Below are 16250 nucleotides of genomic sequence, written 5' to 3'. Positions count from 1 at the left end.
AGGGAAAGCCTTGCCTTCGAGAGCCCCTATTTCCCAGCGACCCCTGACACCGAGGCCTCTCCACGCGCAGCCCCCCGGGTTCGCCACTCTCCTGCCAATCAGATACGGATTTCCTCCACTGCCAGCCGACCAATCATCGCGCGCGGGTGTCCTCTTCGGCCCTTCGGCCCTTCGGCTCTTCGGCTCTTCGGCCCTTCGGCCTTCGGCACATGGACATTCGCTGTTCCGCGGCGCGCTAAAGCTTGGTTCTCGTTGGTTTAGTTTCCCCTTTTTTTCAGGCACTTCCGGGTGCTGCGTCACTACGTAAACGCGCGAGTTCCGGAAGCTTGGAGAGCTCAGGTTCTGCTAGGAAAAGCCAAGCTTCCCAGAGAATGTTGCAGGAACAGTTACTTGGAGCGGGGCGTTTCGCAGACTCCTAAGGTCAGTGTCGCCCGAGAGAGCCGGAGTGCGGACCTGAGGTCTTGCTTACAGCTGGGAGGGCGTGGAGTTTCACGACCTTGTAATTGTCGCCTTTTACTTGTTTCCCTGTTGTATTGTCTTCCTGTCTTCCTGGAAGAGGCAGTCACAATCTGATTTTGGGAAAGGCAGTGGGACAAACGTAAACTCCTAAAAATAGTCGTAGGATCGCACCATTAAAAAGAAAAAAAGAAACACAGCTAGACTTGAGCTCCTTTGCATTCTGCGAAGTGACTTTCTAGACACACACTTGGAAATCTTTTCCCCGCACTTGGCGGTGGTGAGATTTAACTGTTACGAACGGCTTAAGAATTATTCAGGGTCAAAACTTTAATATCTGATGGTTCATGTAAAATGTTATGTTTGGTACTAAAAAAGTTGAGTATGCTTAAGTTTCCAACATTTTTGAAAGACGATGAACTCAAAAGCAGTTTTAATTTTCTTGGGGAGAAAACGTTACTGAGAATTTTCTTAGAAAATTGCTTGCCATGAGCGTGTTATGTTTAACATTGATTTCTGATAAGAGATAGAATGTAAAAATCATTGTTCTTCTGAGGTCTTAAATTAAAACTCATTGTTTGTTTACTTATTTCTTTAGGTCCCATTTTCCAAAAATACTACACTTAGTGAAAGGGCTGTTCACAGAATCAGACCAAGTTGTTGACCGTTCGCAACACGTCTGTATTCTGTGATGTCCCTGGAACACTTTATACCTGAACAGTTTCAAGCAATTACAGGGAGGCTGACGTTCCATCCGCACCACAGTTTGTCTTCTAAATACCTTCCCATAATGAGTTACCTTTAGTTAAGCCTGAACAGAATAATCTTGGGATGGCTGACTCTTCCTTTTTCTTTTTCATACTTTATCTTCTCCCTGATCTTGCCCATATTATCCATTACTTGTATCCAGAAAGATTAGAGTTGAATGGTTTTGGGCCATGAAGAGATTTGGAAGAAAAGAGAGAGTGGAATTAGGAATTATTTACAAGTTAAAAGGAGAACCCCTTATTTTTTTCCTTAAAAAAGAAAAAAAAAAAAAAAGGGAAAAAAATAGAAGTAACAGGACATAGTAGACAACATGCTAGACTAAATCAAGAGAATTGAGTTCTACTCCTGACCAGGTCTACCTCTTAGCCTTATTCTCCTCATTTTTAGAAATTAGGAGTAGCACCTCAATCTGTGGTTTTAAAACTGTTCCATAGGAGGACTTCTGTAGAAATTTACTGGAGCCATGCAGAGGAGAGATGAAACAAGCAGACCCTCAGCAGTATTTTACAAGAACAGCTATTTTTTTCTGTTCTGCTTGAAAAACAGGGATCCCGTTAGGAAGATTAAATTCATATTTTAGACTAGATGATCTGTTTCCTTCTAGCATTAAAATTTTGTTTCTTTGGTTAATTTTTCATTTGTATTCAAGGTGCATTCCTTTGATTATTACAGTTTTTTTAAAAATAGTAAAGTGTATATGTTCACAGTTAATTCATTACCAAAAGCCACAAACCTGTCTATATTCAACCTTATTTAATAGATACAAATTTTAAGTTTCTTTCTTTTTGATCAGAGTCGTAATTCCTTTTCTCTTTTCCCCCTACTTTTAAAACTTTTAGCCATAACATTTTTGCTTATATTTGAAGCTCATAATTGTCTTTGCAATAGGGAAGGCAGATGTTTTCCATTTTCCATTTTTGGTAGCTGAACCATAAAGATGTTAGCAGTCTTACCTAACATCACGTTACTAGTAAATTTCCAAGTCCTAGCCCCATGTTTTCCTCACAACATCAAGTATATTTTAAGTGTCTTTGCCTCTTGCACTCCACCATAGTCCGGTTCCTCTAGCACAGGAAAAGGTATGCAATATGCACAGTCTTTATTTCTGGACAAAAGTTCTGCTCTGAATCACTGGCTCTTTTTTTTTTTTTCCTCCCTTGATTATCTGGGTTGGACAACCTAGAAGCAAATTGGACGTTCCCTTTTTTCTCTTCACTGTGAAATGACAGCAGTTTCTAAACATTCCATGTTCCTCCTGAGTTCCTTTGGAAGGTGGAAGAAACCTCAGGAGAAAAGCCCCAAACTGCCCGCACTTGCCCCACATCTGTAATCCTGTCACTGCAAGTGCCATCGCTGTGATTTCTGGATGTGGACATGGAAGCAGGGAAGAGGATGTCTAGCACCCTCTGTACTTCCCATCGTGGGCTGTTAACTTCCCAACCTTTTCCCAGCTTGGAATCAAAATGCCCTTTTCTAGATTGCTTTTTATCTTGCTTCATTTTATTTTCCAGAGCTCTTCCTTCTTACCTGCCTGTCAATAAGGTGAGATAAAATTTCATCCCAGTTTTCTTTTCTTTCTTCTTACTATAAAAACATGAAGACCAAGAGCTCTGGAGTAATTCTGTTTTGATTATGTATACCCACTCCTTTCCAGTGTCAGGTAGGTGAGTTGGCATTGCCTCTACCTCGCGTATGGTATATGTTCATAATAGTTAAATGAATGTTTGCACCTCCTTTTTTCACCCCCATATTCCTTTGGTTCAGATTTGATATTGAGTCTCTTTGAATGGTTCTCTGACCACACGGAAAGACAGGGAAAGTAGATGAGGTGCATCCCAGGCAACTCGGGCAACTTTACCAGATTCCTTGAATTTCTTCCCTGTCTACAGTCCTGAGAGCTTGACTGGCAGTCTGGTGTTTGGAAAGATCATGAGGGAAAAATTCTGCTTCGAGCTCTGTGGGATTGAATTTGATCCAAGCTTACCAAATACCCATACTACTAACTTCCTTTTGTGTGTTCCACCATTTCTCTAGTGTTTACCAGAAATTTCCTAAGCGCCAGCTTGACCTTAAACAGGTTGTCAGTCTTCTCTTAATTTTTTACTTCTTAAAATGGGCATAATATTTACCGTGTTATGAGGATTAAATGAGGTAAACAACTGTAAAGAAAACGTCTAGTGCCTCATACATAGCATGTATCCCGTGGTACTTCTCCTCTTCCATTGCTAATACCTCTGTTCCTTCGTGGCTCTTCTCACATTCTCTCAAGTGCCATAAAATGTGCAAATAAACCTGTGTTCCAGTAATCTTAAAGTCATTTAGAATTCTCTTCTTAGGCAATTATATCCTCAGGGTTTTTTTCCAGATTTATAGAGCACTTAAAGATCTATTTGCTCCGTAAGTTTCATGGGGTTGCTCTTTGTTCATCCTTGGATTGCAATTTTTGCTGTAGTGCATGCCTGTAATCTTCATCTCGTAGTACTTAGCCACTTAAAACAGCCCCATCTGCATGTCCTGCAGTGCCATACTGAAGTGTTTATGTTCATCTTTTAGGTCCGTCATCACCTTGTCCATAGAGGATGCTGGTACAGAGCATGGCCCCACCACTTCTGCTTATGTGATTTCATACAAGTCAGCTCATCTCTCTGTGCCTCAGTTTCCTTGATTTAAAACAAAAATACTGAGAGAACCTCTTTCATAATATTGTAAGGATTAAATGATTTAATATTTAATTTTGCAGAGGACTCTTAGCTGTGGTCGTTGCTTATTAGCACTTCATAACCAGAAAGTAAGTGGTACAGGTTTACTGCAGTTGTAAACTCACAGATTGGTTGGGTTTCTCTTCCATCAGACTTCGCTACTTTTTTCCATGAGGACTGAGTCTGTCTCATGGGTACCACCGTTCTGATTTCTCTGCTTTCTCTAGTCTTTTCCAAACTCATGTTCAACGTGAACCATTTCTGCAGTTGGAAATGACCGTTCTTTTATTTTTTTCTCTTCCTCTTCCAAGGTTTCCTAAAATCCTATAAGGATTCTAGAGAGGTGGACTTTTTACAGTGCTTTTTTTTTTTTTTTAACTGCTGAAGAGTATAGTGTGGTAAAATGACTTGTCCAGAGTCACACAGCCTGTTGGTAAACCTGGGGTAGAATACAGAACTAATCAGAAGCAGTTTAACTCCCCTCCCCCATGTTCACTCAGACATCTGCTCTTTATTTCCACAATGTGCTTTCTTTCTCAAAGACTCAGAAGTATCAACTTTCTGAAAGAAAAGATTATGAGTGCCATGCTGTCTTCTTAAAAATGTATTTGTGAAGTGAGGCCGAAGTAATGGGCAATTCTGTTCTCAGGTTTAAAAAAAAGTATTTTGTGTTACTTGTAGATACTTGAGTAAATAACCGTAAGTGAAATAGGTAAGGTGCTCAATTGTGTAAGACTAATTATAGTCTTGAAGATTGTAGTCTTTGAGTTGAATTCCCAACTCTCTCCAAATAAAAAGAGTATTTCCTCTCTGCTAGGGCAAGTTACTTATCATTGTTCTTCTTTTTGAGAAATGTATACTATTTTGAACGTTATCCTTCAGATATATTTTAAAGACACTTTGTTGCGTACCCACTAGCACCCCCAAAAAGAAAAATTCTATTTGGAAATTGATGAGGATTGCATTTAAGTTAAGAGTAATTCAGAGATCTAGTGTCCATAAGGGAATTTTCAAATTCTGCATGTCTTGTCTGTATCCAAATGAGAACAGTTGGGATTTGTATCATCAGATATCTGTAAACTATTGAGACTTAGTTCATATTTGATGAAAGAGAGGAACAAAAGAGCAGTGACAAGTCACTTAGAAAGCCTGTGGCAGAAGTGGGATTTGAACTTACAGTTGTTGATTTCTAGGCCTGTTCACAGTGCCAGAGGTCACTGTGTTCTAATGGGTCCCAGCCATAGCTTTTTCTCTTTTGCTCATGTTTGAAATGTGTTCTGGGAATCAGTGTCCTGTTAAATCTCTCTTTGATGCATGTCCCATTTATTAGTATTGATTTCAATACAATGGACAGTAAATCTATCTGACTACACAAAGGAAATAAAATAGTAGGGTATAGGTTCAAAGCTTAAGATCTCGGGTTATAGAACTTTTTTCATATAACCTCCTAATATGAAATGCTGATTAAATTTTTTTTTTTAAAACCTAAAAGGCAAAAATGGTCTCATCCATTTTGATTACTAGAACCTTTAGGATAGTGTGACAGCAACATTGTTATACTAAAAATTAGTTGATTATTGTGGATCTAGAAAAGGATAGTCTGGCAGGAAGCGGGTGCATGGATGGGTTTGAAACCTTAGGGATTACTTGGGAATCACATGTTTCTGCTGACAAAGTTTACAGGACTGTAAATTTCAGTGTAGAATTTTTGTCGGCAGCATGCATTGACAAACATGCCTAATGGTAATACATCTAGTACTGAGCATCTCGGAACAGGTCAATAATAATGTGTATATTGACAGCAGTAATGTAGGAGATGTTACTTGGTATCATAGCTAAAAATCCATGTTATCCCCTTAATCATAATTACATTAATATTGACAGGCCCTTGACAATACCCACATTATTATTGATAGATTTCTGTCAATAACATGTTTTTAAATAAAATATATTCATTCATAATTTGTACTATACTCAATAAAAGCTCTGGAATACATCCTGAAAAATTCTTCCCTCTTTAGTGAGATACAATCATTTGTTTTGGTTTTGGAATGCAATATAGATGACAAAGTTTTATTTGGGGAATGAAAAGCTTAAAAAGAAAGCATGAGTTATTTAAGGGATAAGGTTATATATCGCTGCTCTTAGTAAACGAATTTTCAGTTGTTTTTTTCTCGGTGAAAGAAAAGCAGTGTGACCTGTCTAGTGATAAAATATCAGCAGGAGACCTTTTTAATAGTTTTTAGTGCTAGATCATTTTGTCTTAAACATATTTATGTGACAAGTTAATGACACTAACCCTCCGTAGGTGCTATACTTTTTATCTGGTCTTGATTTTTGCCTTAAGCATCTTTTTCACGTATCCTTAACATAGCAGTATCCTTCACTAAACACTAATTTATTTAGTGCCAATTATACTTTTAATTAATTATTGTATAAGTCTCTTTGCATGGCTGTAAATGTTTCCCCCTGGGTTAGCTTTTTAGAATCTTAACTTAGTATAGTTTGGGAAATGGGGAGTGGGGAGGAAGAGGTTGATAGGATTGTGTATTAAAAGAATGAGATTTCATGGCAGAGTAGGAAAAAGCATCACGTGATTTTGGCCTTCTGGAAAAATCAATTTGAATTAAATCTGATGGTGTTTGTTTCAATTCAGAACAATCCCAACTTTTTTGAAAAAAGATTAGCTTGTATTTTTTTTAACTATTCAAGTTTGAGCCTACTTTTGTGAAATTAGATACTAACCTACAAGGACCAATAATATGGGATTTTTAGTACTTAAACTCTTGAAAGTAGAAGTAGACTGACCAATAGTTGCGTGTGGATAGCAATCAATGTAACAGAGTCAGGAAAGCATTGGTTTACCAGAAGAGTTGGGGATTTTTGATTCGAAAATGTGAGGACACTGTAATCTTTTCTATTTTCATAGTTGTCAGTGAAGCAAGTTAAATTACTATGACTTGTTCAGAAAGTTATTAATAAGCACCTTAGTTAAGGCCCTTGAAAGGTTGCAGAAGTCCTGTAACTGGTCTTCCAGAATTGCAGTTTTCCTTTTCTTCAACTTCTTGAACTCTACCATCAGATTAATCTTTTAAAATTTATATCCTGTTATGTCTCTTCTCTTCAGTGCTTACTCATGGCTACAAAATCAGTGCAATTTCCTTAAAACAGGGTCTTTTTGCAGGGTGTTGACTCTTCAGCCAGTCTCTCCTGCCAAGCCATTAAGCTCTGGTCACAGCAGACGACTTGTTTCTTTACTTCCTAACAAGTGCAAAGACGTTGATGGGGATTAAATAACGAAGGACGCAGCTCCTGTTGGAACCCATCCCTGTGTTTCCCAGATAGACCATAGCCAGTGTCAGTGTTTGCATATTTCTGGAGTTTGCACAACATTAAATGCAATTTTTCTCTTTTCTGCCCCGGGGAGTTTTGTGACCCTTTATAGTGTTTTCCTATTTTGAGATCCATTCTTTGCTTCAGAGATCAATGGCTAGTCTTGATTACCATAGCATCCTATTTCTTTAGAAATGCTTGACTAAAAAGAAGTTTACTGAGACTTAACTATTTGGACCGAATCCCTGGTACCTAGGAGAATTCCCGGCATTTTGTCGGCACTCAATAAATATTGGTTAAATTGAGTAGCCATTTGTCAGAGAATTAGAATTCACTGAAACACCAACTTCTTACATTAGACTGAGAATAACTTTATGTGATTTTAAGGCACTTATGGCATTTTTCTGTATTCTACACCCATTATGGGGAAATAGTATTGTATGACAGTGGAAGGAAGAAGTTCTGTAATCAGATGGATTGAACTTCTAGTTATTTTGATTTCATCAGTTTCTTCTACTCTTGAGCACTGCCCTTCTCTAAAGCCAGTATTCTAGAATAACTGACCTGCCAGAAAGTAGGAGGGGTGGGGAGGAGGAACTGAATGGAGTGTGTCGGTGAGGAAGCAAGGTTGGATGCTTGTCTTGGACTGCCTGTATCAGGCCCTGTTCAGCGAAGCACCGTAGAGTCAGGTGCTATCGGTGTGCATTCTGGAGGTTTCTTTGCTTCCGGATCAACAGGCACAGCCACGTGGATGCAGGTGAAACAGCCCAGAGAGCAGGTCATGCTGGCATCCACCCCCGTTCTCTCGGGATTCCCACCCCAACATCTCCTCTCAGATAAGATGCAAGTGAAGGGTGTGATGAGTTCCACTGGACCATGTCTCGCGCCTTCCCGTCCGACCCCCACACGTGCCCACATCAAGGTGACATCATGTTCACTGTGTAACTGCCCCAGTTATGTTTTAATGGTGTAGTCAGTATTTCCTGCGGAAAAAAAATTATTTTACCACAGGTCGATTGAGGCATTAGATGAGTAACAATGAAGATTTCAGTCTTTTGAAATGAGATTTGGTAAAATCCACCGAGTCTTTTTCTTCTGATGCTCATCCCTAACCAAAGTAGCAATAATACAATAATAATACTGCTTTCCCGTTTCCAAACCACTTTCATAACATTATCCGCTTTAATCTTACCAACGTTGTCAGGTAGTGGTTCATTTCCAACTTCTAGAAGAATCTGATGCTAATGACTTTTTTAAGATTACATAGCAACTAAATGACCAAGCTGGAATTTGAGCCCAAGTCCATCTGATTTTAAACCTGGTCTTTCTACTCTGTCACAGTTGCCAGACAAGAATATAGAGCAATAGGAAGGCTATTGTACTTTAACAAACTATGGTGCCTAATGGACAGTGTCTGTTCTATGTTTACAACTAAAAGAAGTCACAGAAATGACTAAAATGTTAGAAACTAAAACCTAAAACAAAAAAAACAGAGAAACAAGTTATTCATCTGGAAGAGCAAAGGCCAAAGAGTAGTTAATAATAGTCTTCTGCTCTAGTAAAAAGTCTTCTGTAGGGAGGAGATCGAGCCCAGCTGTTCTTAATCTACACCGAGGCCAGGCCTGGGGCGAAGAAAAGGAAAGAAAAAAAAAAAAAAAATGTTAAACTGTAACAGAAGGGATAAGAAAGAATTTTTTGATAATAAGGATTGTTAAATATTGGATTGGTTAGAGAGTGTGTTAAGTCTTCTTTTCTGGCAGCCATTAAAAATTCCTGTCTTTACTAAATGTCCGTCAGTATGGGTCCTCCAGAAATGAGGGACTTGAAATAGATGATTCCTCTGAGAAGCCACTCTCTCCGAGCAGTTTCTCCCTACATGTAAGTAAGGAACCTGAGAAGAGATCACGCCCCACAGCCTCCAGTTCCTCTAGATGCTCTCAGCAAGGTTCAGTCAGTACAGATTCACTACCAAACTACTCATTCCACTGCATATGGGATCAACAGATCTTTACTAAGCAACTACTATGTGCCTGTCTTTGTGGTAAATTTTATAAGATTACTAAGAACTGACTGTGACTCTAATATCTGAAGATACATAAATTGGCACAACTGGTGCTCTAACACAAGCCATATTTCTCACCTGACCCTCAACTGAAAAGAATAACAATCCATCCAGTTCAATGCTGGGGGCAGGGAAGGGGTGAGGGGAGGGAACTGGTAGTGTTGGACTTGATATTGATGTCCAGTATGATCCGAGCTTTTTCAGGAGTACTTTTTTACAAATAAGGGAGTTTCCCTTATCTTGCTGACCACAGAATACAAAACCTGGGGAAGACACCGAGTTGTTGACACTGTCACAGTAGAAGAGTTGCATATACCGTATTCCCACCTATCCTGAAGGATTATAGAATTTTGCGTGAGGAAAACTGAGTTAGGTATCAAAGTCACTTTGTGGGTGGCAAGCACTTTGAGAAGCAAGTATGAGGCACTTTCCCTTAACTAGTTTATGGTCAAGTTAGGGAGAGAAGATGTATTCACACAACTGAAATCACAGTACAAAGAGTTGAGGGCTCAAGCATGTGACACGGACAATTGCTGTCAGAGTTTAAAATGCTGACAATGGGAGTTGGAGATAATTGTGAAGGTTTCGTGGAAAATGTTGTAACTGGGTTGGAATGTGAAGGGCAGATGGTCGAGTGCGGTAGGAGGAGTTGCTGGGGAAGGTAAGTGTTTTAGGTACATGAGAAAAGGTACAAACGCAGGACCGAAGGATAGTCTGCAATTAAAGGTTCTTTGGTGAATAATGGGTTATATGGTTACAGAGATGGAGACAGAATTGAGCTAGGTTAGGTCTAAGAAGTTTGTACTTTATCCCAGGGGCGGTAATGAGGTAAAAAAGACATGATTTGGTAAATAAGAACAAATAACTTTATAGAGTTTGGTTTGCTTATGAGGTTTTTCAAATAATGTTTTCGCTTTTTCTTTTCTTAATTACATACATGTTATGTTAATTAGAGAAGATTTGTAAACTGCAGAAAAAAGTGAGCAAAATAATCACTGATGATTTTTTACATAAATTTTGGGATTTTTTTTCTATTGAGATAGTTTGAAAATTTATGTAGTGTCTTTGAGAATCTTGCAATGCCATCTACCTTCGCTAATGCCCGACTTGTCCATCACCTTGCCTGCTTCCCTGGTGCAGACCTTGGTGGGAGTCTTTAAAGTGAGAGCCAGGATAAGACTTTATCTTTGCATCCCGGGCACCTGGCAGGGCTAGGATGTATTGATGCTCATAGAATTTGTGGAATCTGTGAATGGTCTCAATCTCACAAGGACTACTTAATAGCAGAAAGAGAAAGCCTGAATCAGTGAAGATTTGTAAGAACCTCTGTAGATCTAGGAATGAAAACCAAGCAGAAATGAGTGGGAAGACCAGCGTGCAGCATTGAGCTGTATGGGTGATAGATATGACCACAAAATTATGAATTCAGCTTTGAAATGGACTAGCCCAGTAATTTGCGGCATCACCTGGGAACTTGCTAGAAATGCAAATTCTTGGCTCCCACTCCGGGCCTACTGAATCAGAAAATCTGGAACTGAGGGACGCAATCTAACAAGTCCTCCACGTGATGAGTGCCCAGGTTTGAAGAGCGCTAGACTAGAAGCGCAGAGAGACTACAGGAATGTGATGCGAAGACCCCAGCAGAGAAAGATTGAAAGGCCAAAGGTTTGTGTTAGCAGTGAACGTAACGCGTGAAATGCCACAGTAGCTGGAGTAGGAAACCGTGAGAATAAGGTGATGTTGATACAAAGAAAGTTGAATGTGCTGTAAATGGACAAGATCTACCTAACTTTAGACCACTGCCTTCCCGATCGTAGCATTTAAATAGATCAAGTAGATTTAAAATAGATGGGTCCCATGAGAGGGGGCTCACACTCAAAATCTCCACCCAGATTCTCTCTGTCATATCCCCATAACTGCCTACTGAGCTTTTCCACTGAACTGTCTCACAGGAGCCTCGGATCTCTAAAACTACACAGATTTATTATCTTTCCCTTCAAATCTATATCTCTGCATGTGTTTCCTATTTCAGAGAATTGGACTACCATCCACTCCATTACTCAAGTCAGTTATTCTTGGCTTACTTCTCACTAAGTCGTGTCCATTCTTCCACCTCGAAGCTTTCAAAGGTACCTGCTTTTCTCCATCCCCATTGATACCTTTCTAATTTAGACCATCATTAGTTTCTCACTAAATCACGTTAACAGTCATCTTAATTGGTCTCTCTGCCTCCAGTCTTTCAGCCTCTGATCCATTCTCCATGTGGCCAGAACAAGCTGTCTAAAATGCAATGATTAGTTCTTTGCTTACAGCCATTCAGTGGCTCCCCCATTACCTTCTTGATAAAACGCAGCCTTCTCAGCCCGGCGTTCAGAGCCTTTCGCTTCCGTCTTTTGCTTTCCTTTCCAGCCTGATCTTTTGCCCTGAACCCTCCTGTCCTTGGCGCCTAGCGTTCCCCCTGTTGGAGTGGTTTTCTTACCTTCTTTTACCTGCCGGACACTGCTGATCCTTCAGGTGGCTGCAGAGATCTTGCCTCCCCCACCCGAAGCCTTCTTGGACCTTCTGAGGTCTAGTTGTGAGCAAAATGTTCTGAAGTTCCCCTTGCGCGTCACCTATCACACTTTATCGTAATCGCCTGTGTGTTATTTTCTGCAGCACACTCTTCCTTTCCCCCTCCTCCCACTCACTAGGTTATCATCTCCACAAGGGCTGAGACTGTGTCTGCTCTCCCATTTTATCACTGGCTCTGACACATTCATTGGGAAACAGCAGAGGCACAAGAAACATGTTGAAAGAAATAGTAGTCAACAGTCTGGATATGGTAACTTGAAATAGTTTTAAAGGTTTGGGGATGGGAATTTGTATTTTCTACCCTTCACCCACCCTAGACTTTCGTGTTCGCTACTGCACTCATCTAGTATTTGCAGGAGGCGGTCTGTGTACCAGGCACTGCGCTAGTTGCTAAGATTCAGCTGTGACAGGACTGAATCTTCGCAACAGGGCTTATCCTCTAGCGGAGGAAGTAGACAATTAAAAAGTAGTTTACGAACAGTAAATACATAAAGGCCAAGAAAGAGGAAGGACGGGGTGCTAAAGGAACAGCTAGAGACGCACCTAACTCATATTTGGAGGGTCAGAAGGAAGTGGTCCCTAAGCTAGTACTTAAAAACTTAGTATCATGTGAGTTTTTCAGTTAAAGAATGGGAACAGACTGTTCCAGGTGACGGGAACAGACAGCAGATGTCCACTAGCGAACAAGAGAGGGGGCCGCTTTGTGACTAGAGGTTGAAGCATTAGGAAGGAAAGCAACTTGGGGGTAGATTTGGGGAGGCTTGTGTTGTAGAAGGATTGCCGCGTGGGAAATGCACTGAAGGACGCAAAAGGTAAGATAGACCAATTAGATGTCATCCAGCGGGGAGCTGAGAGCAGCCAGAATGAGGAAAAGGCTGGGAGGGAATAGAGTCGTGAATGGGTTAGAAAAACAGAGAAGAAAGGGCACTCTGTCCTAATCCCCTTGTTTCTTTCCTGTAGCTCCTGGCTAGTGCGAGGCAAGGATTTCACAGAACTTGCAGCCAAAATCCCCACTGTTGTAGCTTATAGGCTGCCAAGTCAAGTCTTGAGGGAGCTGCAGGAAGGGGGAAAAAGTTGAGGTCACCCACCCCATTGATCAGTCAGAAGCATTCCTGTCATGGATCTGGTTTGAGAAGAAAACAGCACTAAACCACCTATTATTTAGTAGTCATTTCTGTTTCTTACTTTTGTATAGTTTTGTAAAAAATTATAATAGATTTGAAAGAACTTTAGAGGTCATTTTGTCTCCGGTCCTTAGTTTTGTAAGTGAAGAAACCAAAGCAGAGACATGGTAAAATGACTTGACCAAGGTCACAATTACTGCACAGTTGGCGGCAGTGAACTTCACCAGGATCCCTGCCTCCATCTGTAGCTCAGTGTTCCCTTAGTGCCTCGGGCCTTGCAAAGGCCTTTTGACGGCCCAGAGATCATGATCCAGCTCTGTGTGTTGAGGGCCTGTTTTAGAAACTAAATTTAAAGGGATTTCTTGTCATAGTTTGGATTTGCCAGTTCATTAATAAAATGTAAAATACCTAAAGTAAAATGTAGAATCTCTAAACTCCTTAACAACAGTAGCTGCCGGGTGGTTTAATCTCATTGATTTGCACAAAATAGGCATTTAATAAATGTGTTTTGAATGAGTCAGTCATACCCAGCTAACCATTAATCAGCTTTTTTCTGTTTCATTTTAAAAGATTTTTATCCCTATAGCACCTATTTGTTTCCTTAGTGTTTTTATGAAATGATCTCAGTGTCTATTTTTACATAATAGTTTCCTTTTCTTAGAAAACTGTATGTGCACCTTAATAATGACATTCCTGCATTCATGTTGCTTTGCGCTACTATTTATTTTCTATGACTGTGTGCTAGAATAATACTTACTGGTTAATTTTGTTTTCTCCTAACTTCCTTTACAAATGTAAAATGTTCTTGAGACACATTAAATGACTTGTTGAAAATATTCCTTCGGAGTCAGTAGAAGTGCTGGAAATTAAACTGAGGTCTTGACTTACCATCCATTGCAATGTTCCACATAGTTCATTGTATTTATTAAGTTCATGTATTTAATAGGTCATGTTATTATCCAGCCTCATCGCTGTTAGCCTCAGGATTTTATCATCTCCCTTTAAAATATCTGACCCAGGAGGACTACCTAGGGGAAAGTTTGTGGAAAAAGGATGCAACTTGCTAAAACTTGTTATTCCTTTGATTAGGAGGGCCAAAAAAAAGAATGGAAAGAAAAGATAGGAAAAGAAAGGAAAGGAGAGAGGGAGGAGAGAGAGAGAAGAAAGAGGAAGAAGTTCCAAGTAAGAAGTGATTACTGTGCTGCTTTGATGCTACTGAAAGCCCATCTCCTCTGTGTCCTGTGTCATTTGTGTGTCACAGTTTTCCAAGTGTAAGTCGAGAAGATAGTACAAGATTGCAACTGTTTGATGATGGTTTCTAATTATACTTTTTCCTAGAGACCTTCAGAGAAGGCATGGCTTCCAGAGATGAGAATATGAAGCGGACAAACAGAGTGCTAAGAATAAGCCAGTTGGATGCACTTGAACTAAACAAGGCCCTGGAGCAGCTCGTTTGGTCCCAGTTTACTCAGTGCTTTCATGGATTTAAGCCAGGGCTGTTAGCCCACTTTGAACCAGAGGTGAAAGCATTCTTGTGGCTTTTCTTGTGGAGATTCACCATCTACTCTAAAAATGCCACCGTGGGACAGTCAGTTTTGAATATTCAGTACAAGAACGATTTTTCCCCAAACCTGAGATACCAGCCCCCGAGCAAAAATCAAAAGCTCTGGTATGCCGTCTGTACAGTCGGTGGGAAGTGGCTAGAAGAACGATGCTACGATTTGTTTCGAAACCGTCACGTAGCATCCTTCAGGAAAGCCAAGCAGTTCGTGAATCTCGTGGTTGGACTTTTGAAGCTGGGCAGGTTGATTAATTTCTTGATTTTCCTTCAAAGGGGCAAGTTCGCAACTTTGACCGAGCGTCTGCTGGGCATCCGTTCTGTATTTTGCAGGCCCCAAAATGTCCGAGAAGTAGGCTTTGAGTATATGAATAGAGAACTCCTCTGGCACGGCTTTGCCGAGTTTCTGATTTTCCTCTTACCACTTGTCAATATCCAGAAGTTGAAAGGCAAGCTCTCTTCGTGGTGTATCCCTCTGACCGGAGCTCCAAGCAGTGGCAGCACGCTGGCCACCAGCGGCAGACAGTGTTCTCTGTGTGGGGAGTGGCCCACCATGCCTCACACCATAGGCTGCGAGCATGTTTTCTGTTACTACTGTGTGAAGAGTAGCTTCTTATTTGATGTGTCCTTTGCTTGTCCTAAGTGCGGCACAGAGGTCCACAGCCTGCAACCACTGAAATCAGGAATCGAGATGACAGAAGTGAATGCCCTTTAGAAGCTAAAATTGTTTCCTCTGAGGAGAACTGTATTTTGTCTAAATCCTTAGCATGAGTCATCCTAAGCATTCTATTTAGGTATGTCTTATGAGGACATGTGCTTCTCAGCCGCTGCCCTCTGTTCCTTTCCAGGCACGACTCAATTCTACTCACACTGGAAACCACATGATTCTAAATATATGATACAAATGGTAACGTATTATTATTTTTTTAATCATTGCATTTAATTTTTAATGTCAAGAATAATGGATAGTTTTTATCGAATGACCACTAAGAATGCTCCTTCATTCTACTACTTCCTGGAAATAGGTTAGACTCTAAAAATAAAAGATTGTGGTGACTCTGAGATGAGTGGGCATTTATTTTCAGAAATGACACCATAACATCATAAAATGACAATAGTAAGACCTGTTGTTTTAAACTTTCAGATCTGATGTCTCAGTTGTAATTTTAAGCTTTTCTCTGAAGCCAGCTTTTAAAGGATTCAGTCAGCTTCATTCTCAGGCCAAACGACGGCCACCAGAAGCTCAAGACTTCCATTTGACCAGCTTTCTGATCCCACTGGCCTGAGAGCTTCTTGCCTAATAGTTCCGGCAAAGTCCAGGAGCTCACCGTTATTGGTCAGCCTGAGATTATGTGCACATTCCTAAACTAGGATGGAGAAATACTGCTCCCAATAGTTCAAATGTGGGTGACATACCCTCACGAACACCCCATGAACCTAAAGCAGGACAGGAAGCAGTTCATCACCGGTGTTCTTAGGAGAATGGTGGCCACCAGAAAGGGGAAAGCAGTAGATCCCAACTAGAATCTCCCTTTGCCTTCTATATCCCGGAGTCTTTATTTTACCAGCAATCTACTTTGATAAGGACATTATAAGTAAATGGTCGTCTTAGATTGCAGATTTGAAAGGATGAAATAAAGTTAACAAGATTTTGTTCTACCAATAATTTTGTTATGGTG

General features: G+C 40.4%; 1 protein-coding gene across 1 annotated transcript; it reads left to right on the top strand.

Annotated features, from left to right (window-relative positions):
• The first annotated feature begins 316 nt into the window (after positions 1-316).
• On the top strand, positions 317-15482 carry PEX2 (peroxisomal biogenesis factor 2). Its single transcript, XM_068526049.1, has 2 exons — positions 317-420; positions 14352-15482. Exon 2 carries the CDS (start codon positions 14369-14371, stop codon positions 15284-15286), a length of 918 nt encoding a protein of 305 aa, XP_068382150.1. The 5' UTR covers positions 317-420; positions 14352-14368; the 3' UTR covers positions 15287-15482.
• The last annotated feature ends 768 nt before the right edge of the window (positions 15483-16250 follow it).

Source organism: Eschrichtius robustus, chromosome 17 (genome assembly GCF_028021215.1).
Source record: "Eschrichtius robustus isolate mEscRob2 chromosome 17, mEscRob2.pri, whole genome shotgun sequence".
NCBI lineage: Eukaryota > Metazoa > Chordata > Mammalia > Artiodactyla > Eschrichtiidae > Eschrichtius > Eschrichtius robustus.
The sequence above is the reverse complement of the archived record's forward strand: the minus strand, read 5'-3'. Positions and strand labels throughout refer to the sequence as shown.

Bases quoted from the DNA above. Each gene is read 5' to 3' on its own strand.
- PEX2 (XM_068526049.1), top strand. From the start codon at position 14,369: ATGGCTTCCAGAGATGAGAATATGAAGCGGACAAACAGAGTGCTAAGA.